The following is a 17,056-nucleotide window of genomic DNA, read 5'->3' on the forward strand; positions in this document are numbered from 1 at the left end:
TTTTAAAAAATAAAATTATTATATAACATTACTTTTTCACACATCCATTGGGAGAGGGTAATTTGAGTTAGGCAATATTAAGTTGGAATCAAGGTTCGGGTTGTAAGCCGAGTCCTCTTGAGGTTAGTACGGGCTCAAGTTAACCCTCAAACCAACACCAACCCCAAGTGACCAGGGTCTACTTGATGCAGAACTTTGATACTCTGGCAGAGGCTTCATACACATACAGCCAACACACGGCTACTGTAGGTGGCACACATGTGGCTTATGTTCAACCGTCTATCATGGACCCACTTAGCTAAAAAATGAAATGGATTGAATGATCCGGACCTCCGATTAATGGACCATGGTTTGTGAAGTTTGGACAGCTCCCAACTTTTCATTTAAGATAGTCCATTCATTCCAATTTTTAGGTGATGGACCTTGCTATCTAAATGGCTTAGATCAAGGGATATGACTATTCCTTAACAAACTTTGATTTACAAAATAATATCCTCTCTATATTTCTCCGTATCAAAGGGTGTATATATATAGAATCAGATGCTATGCTTAGCACTGACAGAAAAAACATGTTTTTTGCAATGTGATTGGCCATATCATCGCAGACTGCATTTAATACAGTCTTGCTATGTCAATAATGATGTGGACCAACTACGAGGCAGAAAAATAAGAAAAACCTTGTTCATGACAAGGAAAGGAACTGGATTCATATAAATATAGTTGCAGGTATAAATCACATTATCTTTAATATTACATTTTACCATAGCTAGAGATTCCTTTGTGCTATGAGCTATGGGCTAGACATTTCTTGTAATTTTCTTATCATACTATCAGAAAAAACACCAAAGCATTTGCCTCACTTGTCCAACTGAAAACCCACCTCAAGACCCGTATCCAATGGTTCCTTGTTGATGAGAAAGATATGGACATCCATACATCAGGTGGGCCTTGTATATTGTTAAAAATGAATTGCATTATGCAATCAAGCCGGCTAAATGAAAAACATCCTTCTGAGGACATATGTAGCGCAGCACGCAGAGATGACTTTATCATAATTAAAATTCTACCAACTTCACCCTCTCATCTCCCATTTACGATTCTACCATGATGCCATTATCTAAATGGTTTGGATCATTAAACAGAAATCTAACCAACGGTCTACATTTAAAACAAAAAAAGGGTCCACTTGATGACCTAAAACGCCCACCTTAATTCAAAGAGTACCCCAAAGCTTTTTTTTTTTTTTTTTAAAAACATTTTATGAACAATCTCAACCCCTTTTCTACAAAAAGCTCTAAAACAGCTCGTATATCATCCCAACACCCATTCCTGTGAAGACATTATATTCCACTCTCTCTCACCTAGAGTTGTCTTATGGGTTGAATTTGTCTGTTGGGCTTTTAGGCATGGCCTGCTTTAGGCTAGGCTTAGGTGGGTATATAGCCTGGGCCCGGCTTTAGGATTGAATGTCAGGCCCATAAGAAACAGGCTAGGCTTCGACCACATGTAACAGCTTATCATATAAGCTTGGCCTAGCCCAACCCATAAGGGTAAGATAATTAGAAATTTTATTTATTATTATTATTATTGTTTTTTTGTTTTTTTTTTTTTTAATTTGAAAAATCCATACTAGTCACCGTCTCTATTTTTAATCTACAAATATTGGAAAACTCATCTCTCTTTCTATCAATCTTATGATGGAAGGGTAAACAGTTCAGGCGATTTTTTTAGCCCATCAGGGGCCCGGCCTGGGTTAGGCTGGGCTTCGATAGAGGTTGGGTAGGCCCTAACCCGTACCGTTGACATCCCCATCCCTCCTCCCTCAAACAAAACCTCCACGAGATGCATACACTGTCCAAAGCTCTACCCCTCCACCTCCCTCCAAACTCCGAACCAGAAGGAAAACCTCTCTTCCTTAACCCTACACCCGCTCTCCCCCACAAATGGGAAAGGGTTCCTCTTCCTTCATCAATCCCACCATCCTTAAGAAGATCCTGCTATCATACGCTTACGTGGGCATATGGATCTTCCTATCATTCTCAGTGATTGTGTATAACAAATACATCCTCGACCGTAAGATGTACAACTGGCCCTTTCCCATTTCCCTCACTATGATCCACATGCTTTTCTGCTCTTCCCTCGCTTTCCTACTCGTTCACGCCTTCCACTTCGTTGACCTCCCTTCTTCCATGACCCGCAAGGTCTACCTTAATTCAGTGGTCCCCATTGGATCTCTCTACTCCCTCTCTCTCTGGTTCTCGAACTCTGCCTACATTTACCTCTCTGTCTCCTTCATCCAGATGCTCAAAGCCCTAATGCCTGTCGCTGTCTACTCCATCTCCGTCCTCTTTAGGAAGGAGTCCTTCCGATCCAACACCATGGCCAATATGCTCTCCATCTCCTTCGGTGTCGCTATCGCCGCCTACGGTGAGGCCCGCTTCGACTCCTGGGGTGTCACTCTCCAGCTTGGTGCCGTCGCGTTTGAGGCCACCCGGCTTGTGCTTATCCAGATCCTGCTCACCTCCAAGGGCATTAGCCTCAATCCGATCACGTCGCTCTACTACATTGCACCCTGCTGTTTGGCATTCCTCTTCGTGCCGTGGGTGCTCGTTGAATTCCCCCTTCTCAGGGAGACTTCGAGCTTCAGATTGGATTTTGTCATATTCGGGACGAACTCTCTGTGTGCGTTTGCACTGAATTTGGCAGTTTTTCTGTTGATCGGGAAGACGTCAGCGCTCACGATGAATGTGGCCGGGGTCGTGAAGGATTGGCTGTTGATTGCATTCTCGTGGTCTGTGATCAGGGATACAGTCACAATGGTGAATTTGGTTGGATATGGGCTTGCCTTCTTGGGGGTTGCTCATTACAACCATTCGAAGCTGCAGGCAATGAGGGCAAAGGAATCTCAGAAGAAGAGCACGCAGGTGGATGAGGAGGAGGGCAGGTTGTTGTCAGAGGAGAGGGAAGGGGAGGAGATTGGGAGGAAGAGTGATTCACAGGCTTGAAAGCTGGGCACACTTGAGGGGGAAAACAAAATTCTTTGTTTGTTTAATGAGGAAAATCGAGATTCCCGAGTTGGGGTTTTTTTTTTTGTGGAGGGAAATGGGTTTAACTCCATTGGATGGATTTGGTGGTGCGTTTTCAAATTCAATGCATTTCAGTGGTGGATTGTGGAGGTGGGTTTTCCATATGGGTATGTTTTAAGTTACTCGTTTGCTGTTGTTCATGTTAGTGAATTCCAAGAATAGTCTGTGTAAGAACTCTTCCTTTGAGGAAATTTAATGGCTATTATTTATCCATTGCATTGCTTTACCACTTTGAATTGGACTCTTCTTTTATTTAATTTTCTTGGATGTGGTTTCTATTTATCTCCATGTATCATGTTAGGTATGTTTACTATTTTATTATACCATGAAAAATCGTATTTTTCATGATGTGAAAAGCAATGCCATGGGTCTTCTCTTCAACACTAAAAATTGACAAACTGTCTGCCTCTTTACTTTTATCCTCTATATATACTTTTAAAGCTTCCAAATTTGCTGCAATGTTCTCGTTTTTATGCTTCATGCCTGCCGTTTTGGTCAAGCTTATATGTAGTTGTACTATAAACTAATTATCAGAAACTCAACTTCAATAAGTAAACCTCACAGTATTTGTGATCAACTTTGTCTAACACAATGTAAAGCTCTCCTGTTTCCTAAAAATTTGGCTGAGTTTTTGCATAATCTAATAATATTGCATGGCGTTCATGATTATTAGGTGGCCTTTTCTATTCATGAATATCTATAACCGCTACCAAGTTTACCTAGTCTACTTGTCACTGCAACCTTCGTAGTTTCTCTTTGTTGTTTTCTAATTTGTTTTGCATTGTATTTAGTCAATGTGCTTGCTTCATGAACAATTGTTCCTCCTTGTTGAGGATAGGATCAATCATGTCCCTTTATCTTCCTACCGGTAACGGAGGAATGGCTTTAGTGCTTTGTCAATGATTGATCAAGTTGTGGCTTCGTGACTATTGACTTTGGTGGCGTTCAAATCTCACACCAGGCTTTGAGGAACCAAAAACTTGTGAATGACTACTAAAAGTTTCACTATATTTTGCTTGCACATCTATTTTAAGAATTTCATTCCATTATGAATATCAGAACTTGGAGGTTTCTTGGTGGGACCATTTTGTGATGAATCTAGTTTAGTGATCACCGCCCCTTTCAAAGAAGATAAGTTTCTTGGGGAATATCACCTCCCATTTCAACTTTAATGATAAAAAAACAAGATTATAGGAGCAATCTTCAAAAAAGAAAAAAAAAAAAAGAAAAGAAAAAAGAAGGTTATTGTATAGTAGAAGCTCTTTCCTTGCATATAGTATACACCACTACTGTGGAATGCGTAGAATGTTGTTGAGCCACTGATGTTCTTACAGGACAAAAACATAGGCTGGCTTAGAATCGTTGCCTTCACTGGATTAAAAGCATTCCCTTCAATCATCCATCTTGGATTAGAAGCATTTCGTTCAATCTTCCGTCTTGGATTAGAAGCATTCCCTTCAATCTGCAGTCTTAGATCACGTGGACGCATCTTCCTCTTCAGATGGGATGAGAGTTTCAGCACCTTTATCCTATCAGATTTGAATTTGATGGGGCTCTTTATCCTAATTTTCTTGGGAGTTTTTGATTGATTGGTGGCATAGAGAAGCGAGAAAAGACAGGCAGCTACTGGCCTAGATTGCATTTGATGAATGGAGGAAGGTACATCGGAAGCATTTAAGTGGGATGAAATGGTTGCTTTAGGATTTGCACCCTAGATGAAATGAATTGCTGGCTTGTTGATTAAACTGGTTTTGGTGTCCTTGTAGGTTTGGCTTTCAGTGGTTTTCCTCCCATTTCTAAAGTTTCTGTACCTTATGTTATGGGTCATATAGGAATGATGTTGATCTCATTAGAAGTTTGGATGGTATGAACATATTGGAGTGAAGTTTTGAAGGTGTAGGCTTCCTGGGAGAAAAAGCCTTGAGAGACTGAGTGGAGAATTTACATTGTTTGGTGAACTACAATCTTAAAATTTCTTGAAATGTCTGTTCTTGACCTTTTTGTTTTGTTTTTTTTTTTGTTTTTTTGTTTTTTTTTTTTAAATTAAGGTTAGCGAATTTTGGGTATCATGGTTCAAAAACCTAAATACCTGGCTGAACTCAAGTGTCTAGCTGAGCTTGGTTGACTCAAAGAAAGCAATGAGATTAGGTGGAATTTTGATGGCCTTAATTTGAAATCTATGTGATCATATGATAATGTGATTCTCAATATTATTGCAGAACACACTAGTTTATGGCGAAGATGTTATTGTTTGCTATGGATGGGTGGGTGGATTATATTCAGTTTGGGTTGTTACTTTCATGGTGGAAAACTGCTCACTTACTGGAGTTACTGGCCTTGTTTGGCGGATCACAATCCTATAATTTCTTGAGATGCCTATTTTTACTTTTTTCTTTTTCCCACAATTTAAGGTTGGAACAGTTGCCGGATGGAAGCACCCAATTTTTTTTGGGGCCCACCGCGATGTGTATGTGAAATTCATTCCGATTAGATGTATGATCCTACATTAGGCGCAGGGCCAAAAATCAAGCTGCTGTAATTCAGGTGGGCCACAACAAAGGAAGCAGCTGCGAGAGAAATGTCCACCCTTGATTTTTGGAAGGTCCACCGTGCTGATTATATGAAATCCACACTAAATATTAGATGCCACGCTAAAATTTACGCCTGGGGCCCAACGTCAGGCCTATCCGTGATTTAGGTGGGCCACACAAGGGGAAAAAGCTTGCAGGGTGAGGATTGCCCTGTAAACTGTTTCAAATCGTGTGGTCCACCTGAACCATGGATGGGGCTGAATTTTGGATCCTGGGCCCACATGGGGTGACGCACCTGTTAGTAAGGGTGGATTTCACACAAACATCACGGTGGGGCCTAACTGAGCTGCCAACCCGTGTATGGTGCATGCATCACCACCATTCGAAATACAGTAGAGAACTACCATGTATTCTTGCTTACTTCCTTTCGATTTTTCCATCATGCATGTGTAACAGTTAAAGAAAGCAGGATCCCCAGGAAATGGACGGTATCTTTGAGCTTTGAGTTTGTACAAGTGGGGCACGTGACTGGCTGATCTAAACCACTGGTTTCATATCAGATCAACGGATTTGATCACCCAGCCGGGAGCACCAACTGTTCATGTCCTCAATTACACAAGGTCAGTAGCCTGGCACTCTAGACCGTTCAATTGGTAGGCCTCACCATGGATGGAACATGGCCCAAAATTCTCAGTTCTCACCAATCAGGCCATCTTAACCATGTGATCATTCGCCCCCCAAATGAACATACGGACAATCCACTTTCAAAGGAACCATCCAATGATCAAAAGGGTTGATTTCTCCAATCCACGTCATTTTTGGACCGTGGCTCGTCTATCAAGGGACTAACCACTGACCCTTTTTGGTGGGTTTTTTTTTGGGTGTAAAATAACCTTTTGACGTATTCAAAAGGCATTAAAATGAATTTTTAGTGGGCCACAATCTTATTAGGTTGATGATAGCCATGGCCCCATTGTTAATGCCTATAGGAAGAAAAAGGCATTGAAATGAATTTTTAGTGGCACACAAATAATCGAACATTTAGAATAAGTAGGCCAACGGTCCAGATTCAAGATGCATATGTGCCCGGAATGGTCAGATTGAAACCACAACTGGGTCACAACCATCTCCAGAGCAGAGTTACATGGCCAAGTCATAAATGCATTTCTATAGGTTTAGGATCTCACATATAGCAAGGGCAAATCTGTAAATATATTTGACGATGGGAGGCATTTCGAGAGGTGGGCCACATTGGCACGGATTGGCCAATCAATTGGAATCATGAATACCTGGCCCCCACAAATCACCTTATGGTACATCTTCTTCACCTCACACACCAACCTAGTACCAATGCCATAAAGGCTCCTGACGTCATCCTTTTGATGGGTAGGACGCAATACCCTTCCTGCGACAACACTGCTATTTCATGAATGATAAAACAAGAAGGGCGCGTTTGGATGCATCATCAGTTTGAATTGTAATTATTAGTAATAATGAGCCACTCCCATGTAAAATCATGCCTGAGACCTCTAAAATAATGTGGTCTGGCCTGTCCTAGTTTTGGACTGGCCTAATTATGGGGGTGTTTATTCATCCTGTTGGCCTACATTTAATCAATGGTTTGGTTGGCACATACAAAACAACGTGGACCCCACACACAGTTTGGACTGTTTTAATGGTGACTGCTCCCATCCCATCCGTTCCCTGTGCTGTATGTCTGACCCACCTGTGTTTTGGATTGGCCTGATTTTCAAGATATGGGGTGAACTTGAAAGGTACTCACACCTTATGGATGGAGTGGATGTGGGACTTACACAAAGGTTGGGCCTACTTAAAATAGTGGAATAAGCTAATCCTACAATTCTACAGTTGTTGCAGAGCAAGTTAAGCATATTTTATGGGGAAACGCCTCATGATATGCACATCTGATTGTTGATGCAATTCTCTTCTTGTTCAACTAGCTGCACGTGAGGTCCACCTTGGTGCGTGAATAGGCATCCGAACCATCTAGCAGTGTTTTTCCCATCATGAAAACAGGATGCCTCAAAACTCAGTAGAAAAAATAAAAAACAATGGACAACTACCCAAAAAGCTCTGGAACGAATTCATGTGGTGGCCCACATGATGGTTTCTTGAGACGTTGTGTTCATGGTATGACTTGGTGAACACTTTATGCCTGGTTGAAGTAACACCTAGACTCGCCACTTTTATCTGCTTCTTCAAGTGGTCGAAAAGATCTATGTTCAACAGCTTGAAATTTTGTAATACAGAAGCATTTTCCAGGTTTTATGAAAGAGGAAATATACAATTTCAATCAAGTGTTTTGCCAACAAGGCCCCACCTTTTGGTGATCCAAATTGTTCATATGGTTAAGCTCCATAGGGGATGGAAAATACCATAGAAAACTTCCTCATCAGATGATCCTAACCATTTGATTGAGCCCGCGCTAAAATGTGGGGCATTGTTTGTAATTCTACAGTTTCATCATATAGTGGGAACCAACTGATGGGAGAGAGAGAGGCATGGCCCATCCCATGATGGTACCTGCAAATGCTGCCAAAAGGTGGGCACCACATTCACCAACATGGGTCGAATAACAAAACCATGTTTCTTTCAGTCAAGCAATCAGAAACACCATTCAAGAAAACAACTCCTAACTCAACCTGAGGGCATGGAATCAGCAGTTTTTTTTTTTTTTTGTTTTTTTTTGTTTTTTTCCAGTAATGAATTGTGTTTCTAAATACATATCCGTCTTGATTTGTATACTAAAGTTTCTCTTTAATAGGTAATGCTTTTATAGATTGAGAGTATGAAAATTACAAAGGCCATGGATACTGATAAAAGCAATGACAGATCCATGTTCAGCATATAAATACATGTGCTTCTACTACATGCTGGCCTGCCAGTACTAAGCTCCATAAAAACTACTCTATATGCATAAACATTGCTCTTTGTTGTCAAACATCCATCTTGAAGATATCTGATTGCCAAGGTAAAAATCATAAAACTGGCAGGGAAGCTAGAACATAATCATGGAATTACCTATCAGTGTCAGAGTGTGACTCATCCAAGGACCAAATCGGGTATGATTCATTCACTTGGTCAGAATCAATGCATGTTTCAGGGCAACTCATTTCAAATAGGAGTCAGCTCAATATCGAAGGTAAAACCATGAAGACAAAATAGACAAACATATCACAAGATAATGGGATTTTTTTTTTATTTTTTTTTTCACACGTGCTGCACCCACACCCCCACACACACCACAGTGGGATTTCCCCACAATGGGTACTCGAACACATGACCTCGTGTTGAAACTCTTGTGAGTCTACCACTTAGGCGTGGGTAAGGTCCCCACAAGATAATGGGATTTGATGTTAGCACTGCTATTCTAAATAGAGAAGACACTGAACAAAAATAATGAACCTTTTCCACTCACTCTCTCTGGAGCAAGATAACCAAATGTTCCAACAATTTTAAATGAATGCTCAAGTAATCTCACCAGCCCAAAATCTGCAATCTACAGACGAATTTGGAATTAATAACAGTAGTCCTCATTGCCATGCTCAAGTAATTTCCTATGATTTTAGGAATAAAATAAATGTTTCACACACGCATGCAAATCAATGCCGTAATTAACGAAAAATAGCCCTCACAAGAATATCTGGGGAAATTTTGATTATTCATGGTTATTATACACCCCACAAGTGTGGCAAAAAATGAGGAAATTAGAACTCCAGCCGTAAAATCTCCAATGCATACAAAACATGTAGAAAAATCCCTTCACTAAACGTAATCACAAAATATATATATTAATCAAATTGGTTGATCTGTTATACGTGAGTTAACATCGAGATGCATTGGATAGTCATTTTGTGCAAGATTGGGAAGGTTGGGTGATTTGTCTCAAATACATTTTCATTTGTTAATTTCTAGGACACTACTTTTCTAGAGGTTTGCTGGCCCCACATGCAGCACACATCCCAACCTGTGTAACATCTTAGAAGTGCAGAAGGTGTCCCTACAGACAAATCAGGACAGTCTACTAAATATGGACAGCTGCAAAATTTTCAAAACTGTCCATTCTTTTTGTAAAGGGGTGGAGCAGCCTATTTTTGCATATTGTCCTCTTCACAGTAGGAGCCATCTCATGCACAAGTCATCCCACAAAGTTGGCTGCATGTAAAGGTGGTGGTGCCAGCAAACCTTTCTTTTATTGATGCATTTCTCTATATTTTATGCTTAAAATTTTAATATTTACAAAATAATATTTTTTCAATAAGATTTAGAATTGCACAGACATCAGTTTGTCAGGTCATAAGGGATGTTACATCTGATGCACTATGTTGCAGTCCCTAACTTAAATAGGATGCATACCTTTGCTCAAAAACTGGAATCTAAGAGAATATTGCTCATCTAGCCGTCTTCACATCTCTGTGGACATAATATGGTTTTGTGTGCACATGTATATATTCAAGACCTTTCGCTGCATCAAGTGAATCTGAACTTTGGCAGTCAATGAAAGAGGCACATTCCCTGAAATAATATTTTGGCCCACAATGTAAGCCATAGGTAGCTGTAATTTTGCATAGAAACAAGGTTGACGTATCAAATAAGATAATCCAGCAATATCAGGTACCAGATATAAATCAATAAACAAGAATTTTCTAAATAAGGAAGCCAAGATAAGAGCAGGAACCTGACAACCCTGTCAATTGTAGATTCTAGAAATCCGTACCTTCAAATGATCACTTAGTGCACCATTTTCCACAAATTCATATACAAGAAACAAGTAGTCCCCTCCAGCCACATATCCAATGAGCTCAATCTATGTAAACAAAAGGAAATGACTTTAACAAATTGAAAGGAATTTGTTTTGACAAGCATGAAATATGCAGCAAAAAAGAGAACTTAAATTTATGGGATCTTTGCCACATAATGCCTGATTTCAGAATATTTTCACCTAATCATCTATCCTCCCAAAACCATCTATCCTCAACGTAGAGGGAACTCGGGCGAAAGAAGAATTCCTAGAATATGCTACGCTATTGCAATGTTTGGCAAAGGCTTCTCCGGTTGCTTTGAGTACGGATTTTTTAAGATGGTTAAAGGACAAATCCGGAAAATTCTCTGTGAAATCTTTGTATCGGTTTATTAATGAAGATGGGGAAGATGCAGAGATAGCAGCAACAACATATGTTTGGCAATATGGTGCTCCGTTAAAGGCAGCGGTCTTCGGTTGGCTAGTCGGCAGGAACAAGGTGCTCACTATCGATAATCTTTCTACGGTTCTTCTGAATGCGTGCCCGCTCTGCATGCAAGATGAGGAATCAGTGAACCACATGTTTCTCCATTCTTCTTTTGCTAGAGAGGTGTGGGACCTCTTCTTCCAGCTCTCTGGGGTTTTATTGGTGCTTCCAGGTTCAATAGACGACTTTCTTCTATCTTGGCACGGAGGGGGGACAGGGAAGTCAGAGAAAAGGTCACGGAGGCTGAGTTGTCTGGCGGTTTTGTGGCCTTTATGGTTGGAAAGAAACAGTCAAGTGTTCAAGAACAAGAGCGAGAGAACAATAAATGTTTTTAGGAAGGCTAAGGGAAGTCAGAGAAAAGGTTATGGAGACTGAGTTGTCTGGTGGTTTTGTGGGCTTTATGGTTGGAAAGAAACAGTCAAGTGTTCAAGAACAAGAACGAGAGAACGATAAATGTTTTTAGGAGGGCTAAATCTTTTGTTATAGATTGGGTTTTGGTTTCAAATAGTTCTTTTCCTTTTCTAATGGGCTGGCAGAAGTTTGCTGCTTCGTTTTCATTCTTTTGTATATTTTGGCTTCAGTCTTTTAATGAAATTATCATCTTTCAAAAAAAATAAAAATAAATAATGCCTGATTTCAGGGAACCATCCATAATTATAGTCTTCTATCCTTAGAGCCATAAACACAGGCAATTCCAACCACCAACACTTCCATACAACTATATGATAAAAGGAAAATAAAAAATAAAAATTGTTTTCGTATATTAATATTAGTCTTGAAAGCATGAAATGACAGAAAACATTCCTAAATAAATAGAGATACAATAATACCATTAAATAATCCGAAAATTTAAAAATAAAAGACAATCTGCTTCTTACATGAACCTGACCCAGAATTTTTTTTAAGTGAATTGTCCTTGTACATAGAATTGGAGATGATTAAAGGACTGTGGTCCGTGAAGAGTGCTTACTGGTATAGACAACAGTACATTTTGCAACAGGCAGATGCTAAACCATTTTCGCTGCATTTACAATGCATGCCATGCAAGTCTCATTACCTTAGACATTGAGGTTCCTAACTCGATTCAAGTAATAAAATCATAGATCCTCATATTTCTGAACCAAAAAATGAGCCATGGATTGTTTGCGAACAGGATTGATGTGATTGGTTCCTCAAATTATATGCAACTAAAAAATGCTGGTTCCATACTCAGGATTATTCCACTAACAAAAGAAATTACCAAACATCTGTAGCAACACATTCCTTTGTGCTTCTAACTGCGACAAACTGGTAAGTGCAGACGACGATGCTATTTTACTTCTTTAGCTCACATTGAGCAATGATTTTTGAAATGACAGTGGTTTCATCATTGAAACAGATAAAAGTAAAAGGATCATTGCTACCAGAAAACAAAACCATACCAAGTTCTTATGACAGAACATACATATATTGAACATATATTTAATATTATGATGCAGAATGAATCAATGACAGAAAAAACACCAACGTACTTTACAGTGCCTTTTAATCTTCCAAGATATACAGACCCATAGGATCCCTCACCAAGCTTTAGTGATGCGCTAGAGTTTGAAGTGTATCTGAACTGAACATAGTGCACCTGACGGGCAGTCTCCGAGGTATATGCTGTATCTCTCTTCTTTTTATTTTATTTTATTTTGAAAGGCAAAGTGGAGCTTCGAAAGCCACATAGTGGTTTGATTGACTGTTGGAATGCAGTCTCATTTTAAAAAGATATATACAGTATTCGGCAAGAAACTTATCTTCTTTGAAAGGGTTGGTGATCCTTCGAGAAGCTTCCAAGGTCCAATATTCATTACAGAATAAAGTTCTTAAATGAGACATGCAAGTGAAACATACTGGAGCTTTTAACAATCAATCACAAGGTTTTAGTTCCTAAACCCCAAATGTGTGATTCAAGCACTGCCAAAGTCAATGGCCATCAAGCCACAGCTTGATTGATCATTGACCAAGCAGTACGGCTATTCCTCTCTTATGGGTGGGAAGACAAAGACACGATTGATCCTGTGTCCTCAACAAGGACGAACAAATTGTTTATGAAGCAAGCCCATCGACTCACGACAATACAAAACAAATTAGAAAACAATAAAGGCAAATTACTAAAGTCACAGCAATAATTAGATTAGGTCAACTCAATAGCAGTTGTGGATATTCATGGATAAAAAGGGCCACCTAATAATCATGGATGCCAAGGAATGTTATTACATTATCCAAAAACTCTGCCAAAATTTTAGGAAACGGGAGAGCTTTACATTGTTTTAGACAAGTCGATCACAAATACAGTGAGGTTTTCTTAGTGAAGTTGAGTTTCTGAACATTAGTATTTAGTAGAACTATCTATAAGCAAGCATGATGCATAACAATGAGAATCTTGCAGCCAATTTGGAAGCCAAGTTAAAAGTATATATAAAGGATTAAAATAAAGAGGCAGACAGTTTGTCAATTTTTAGTGTTGAAGAGAAGACCCATGGATTTGCTTTTCCCATCATGAAAAATGTGATCTTTTATGGTATAATAAAATAGTAAACATACCCAACATGATACATGGAGATAAATGGAAACCACATCCACGAAAATTACATAAAAAAGGACTCCGATTCAAAGTAGCAAAGCAATGCAACAGATAAATAAATAGCCATTTAGATTTCCTCAAAGGAAAGGTCAATCCCCCAATTCACTAACGTGAACCAAAAAAAAAAAAACATGTAACTAAAAACATGCCCATATTGAAAACGCAACTCCACAATCCACCATTGAAATGCACCACCAAATCCAACCAATGGAGCAAAACCCAGTTCCCTCCATGAAAAACCCAACCCTAGAATCTTGATTTTCCTCCACAATAGACCAACAAAGAACTTTTTTTTCCTCAAGTGTGGCCAGCTATCAAGCCTGTGAATCGCTCTTCCTCCCAATCCCCTCCCCTTCCCTGTCCTCCAACAACCCACCCTCCTCCTCATCCGCCTGTGTGCTCTTCTTCTGAGCCTCCTTCGCCTTCATTGCCTGCAGCTTCGAATGGTTGTAATATGCGACCCCCAAGAATGCGAGCCCGTACCCGATCAAATTCAGCGTCGTGACCATATCCCTGATCACTGACCACGAGAACGCAATCAACAGCCAATCCTTCACGACCCCAGCCACATTCATCGTGAGCGCTGACGTCTTCCCGATCAACAGAAAAACTCCCAAATTCAGTGCAAACGCACACAGAGAGTTTGTCCCGAAGATAACAAAATCCAATCTGAAGCTCGAAGTCTCCCTGAGAACAGGGAATTCAACGAGCACCCACGGCACGAAGAGGAATGCCAAACAGCAGGGTGCAACGTAGTACAGTGACGTGATCGGATTGAGGCTGATGCCCTTGGAGGTGAGCAGGATCTGGATAAGCACAAGCCGGGTGGCCTCAAACGCGACGGCGCCAAGCTGGAGGGCAACACCCCAGGAGTCGAAGCGGGCCTCGCCATAGGCGGCGATAGCGACACCGAAGGAGATGGAGAGCATGTTGGCCATGGTGTCGGATCTGAAGGACTCCTTCCTGAAGAGGACGGAGATGGAGTAGACAGCGACAGGCATTAGGGCTTTGAGCATCTGGATGAAGGAGACAGAGAGGTAAATGTAGGCAGAGTTAGAGAACCAGAGAGAGAGGGAGTAGAGAGCTCCAATGGGGACTACTGAATTAAGGTAGACCTCGCGGGTCATGGAAGAAGGGAGGTCAACGAAGTGGAAGGCGTGAACGAGTAGGAAGGCAAGGGACGAGCAGAAAAGCATGTGGATCATGGTGAGGGAGATGGGAAAGGGCCAGTCGTACATCTTAGGGTCGAGGATGTATTTGTTGTACACGATCACCGAGAATGATAGGAAGATCCATATGCCCACGTACGCGTATGATAGCAGGATCTTCTTCAGGATGGTGGGGTTGATGGAAGAGGAGGCGCCTTTTCCCATTGTGGGGGGTGTAGGATAAGAGGGAGAGTGGGCGTAGGTTAAGGAGGAGAGGTTTTTCTCTGTGGTTTGGATTTTGGAGGGGTGGCTTCCGACACAACCTTTTGGAGGTTTTGTTTGGGGAGGGAGGTGGGAGAAGGGCGGAGTTTAGGTACTCGCGGGAGTAGGTGTTGGGATGCTACTCCTCCCGATGTACGTGGTGTTTTAGAGCTTTTTGGGAGATCTGAACCGTTCATCATGTGTTTTCCAATTGGGGTACTCTTTGAATTGGGTAAATCTGGGAGGTTTGGATTACCAGGTGGACCGATTTTTTGTTTTAGATGGAGACCGTTGGTTGGTTTGTTATTGCCGACCTTGCTTTTGGAGATGAGATTCCTCTGTAATGATCAAGATTATTTAGATTATGGCCTCACGTTGGAGGAAACGGATTGGCTACTCCCCCTGCCACTATCTCGGTGGCTGATGGTCGGTGCTCTGTGGACCCCACAATGATGTATGTGTTTCATCCATGCCGTTCATCCATTTTTAAAGATCATTTTAGGGCTTGATAATAAAAATGAGAGGATATAAATCTAAGGTGGACCACACTATAGTAAAACAATAGTGATTGGATATCCACCATTAAAATCCTGCAAAGGCCCACTGTAATGTTTATTTGACATCCAATCTGTTGACCTAGATGAAGGGAAAAAACAAAGATCATCTTGATCCAAAACTTTTATGGCCCCCAAGAAGTTTTTAATGGTCGAAGTTCATTCAACACTGTTTCCCGTAATGTGGTCCAGTAGAGAATGGGATATATCTCATTTTTGTAGAATAACCTAAAATTATATATAAAAATAGATGGACGGCATGGATGAAACACATAAATCATAGTGAGGCCCACAGAGCACCAACCAGTAGCCATTGGCTGGTGGCAGGGGGAGTAGCGAATCCGTTCCCCACGTTGGATGGGTGATGACCAAAAACATCGTCTCGATTGGCCACAAATGAACTGTGAATGGAAACGGTACATGTTCGAAAGAAAAAGGTTGCATGATTAAAGGGTGAGATTTTTGTCAGAGATTTCTTTTTTCTTCTTTTTTTTCTTTTTTCTTTTCTTTTTAAAAAATCCTCTACCTATCCATCCATGAAGACACTATCATTGGCGAACCCTGATATGTGTTTTATCACACTTTCAATCCATTTTTCCGACTCATTTTAAAACATGAGCTAAAAATGAAGTAGATCCAAAATTATGGTGGACCATACAACAGAAAATAGTGGCGAATGAATGTTACCATTAAAAACTTCTTTGGGGCCACTATGATGTTTATTAGCTATTTAAACTGTCGATTATGTCACAAAGACCCCGGTTATGGGAAAAAACAAATATCTCATCCAAAACTTTTTTAGTGCCCAGGAAGTTTTTAATGGTAGGCATTCCATCACCACTTATATTCATGTGTTGTCCTCCTCTCGAGAATTCAATCAAAAATGAACCTACGGTGTGGATAAAACAGTAACATCATGGTGGGTCTACAGAGCACTCGCCACCGGCAGTGGCAGTATGCAATCCGCGTCCCCATGACGAGCCATGAAAAAAAAGAGAGAGAAAAAATGACACCAGATCCAACGGCTACATTAGCAACATTACTGAAGCAATACGTGGAGTGTGCGAAACCTCAACGTAAAGAGAGAGAAAACCGAAGGAAATGTAATTAATTGGGAAGCGTTAAATAGCCCATTGTCAATCTTCCTATTATACCTTAAAAAAATAAAAAATACAAATTCTTCCTATTATGATGACAGGATTACATGATACTCAGCTCTCCCAGTTCCTCTATGTGGGTCGCAGGGTTTGGTGATCCACACCGTTTGATTAATGAGAATCTCTTTGAACAGATCATGTCCAAAAAAAACAAAAAAAGCCATGGATAAGAAGGTCCTAACCGATCTTTGGCGTGATTTGTCATGATTGAAGTGTTAGAACTGTTCCATCGACAAGATCTTCATGGCAACCCCATCAATGGTGGGCCTCATCTACATCAAGGGTCTCAATCACCGCAAACTCAAGGCCAATTTGGACTATTATGCTTTCGATGATCTCAATGTCCAGGATCATCGGCTGCCTGGTCCATTTCTCTCTCATCATGATACGATACGAAATATAGGTTCGACCCGATGGATAGATGGCTGGACCTTTTCACGTCTAATAATTGAGAATACC

At 40.6% G+C, this 17,056-nt stretch overlaps 3 protein-coding genes across 3 annotated transcripts; 2 read left to right on the forward strand and 1 right to left on the reverse strand.

The window, feature by feature from the left end:
• The first annotated feature begins 1,689 nt into the window (after positions 1-1,689).
• Positions 1,690-3,312, forward strand: LOC131217674 (probable sugar phosphate/phosphate translocator At5g25400). The gene has a single exon (XM_058212636.1). The coding sequence runs from the start codon at positions 1,944-1,946 to the stop codon at positions 3,003-3,005; it is 1,062 nt and encodes a 353-aa protein (XP_058068619.1). The 5' UTR covers positions 1,690-1,943; the 3' UTR covers positions 3,006-3,312.
• A 1,423-nt stretch (positions 3,313-4,735) lies between these two features.
• LOC131217673 (uncharacterized) lies at positions 4,736-11,241 on the forward strand. The gene is made up of 4 exons (XM_058212635.1): positions 4,736-4,745; positions 4,853-4,950; positions 5,306-5,425; positions 10,684-11,241. The coding sequence occupies exons 1-4, from the start codon at positions 4,736-4,738 to the stop codon at positions 11,239-11,241; spliced, it is 786 nt and encodes a 261-aa protein (XP_058068618.1).
• Positions 11,242-13,509: 2,268 nt separating this feature from the next.
• Positions 13,510-14,955, reverse strand: LOC131217675 (probable sugar phosphate/phosphate translocator At5g25400). Its single transcript, XM_058212637.1, has one exon. It carries the CDS (start codon positions 14,848-14,850, stop codon positions 13,792-13,794), a length of 1,059 nt encoding a protein of 352 aa, XP_058068620.1. The 5' UTR covers positions 14,851-14,955; the 3' UTR covers positions 13,510-13,791.
• Positions 14,956-17,056: the final 2,101 nt, after the last annotated feature.

This window comes from Magnolia sinica, chromosome 10, assembly GCF_029962835.1.
Source record: "Magnolia sinica isolate HGM2019 chromosome 10, MsV1, whole genome shotgun sequence".
Taxonomy (NCBI): Eukaryota; Viridiplantae; Streptophyta; class Magnoliopsida; order Magnoliales; family Magnoliaceae; genus Magnolia; species Magnolia sinica.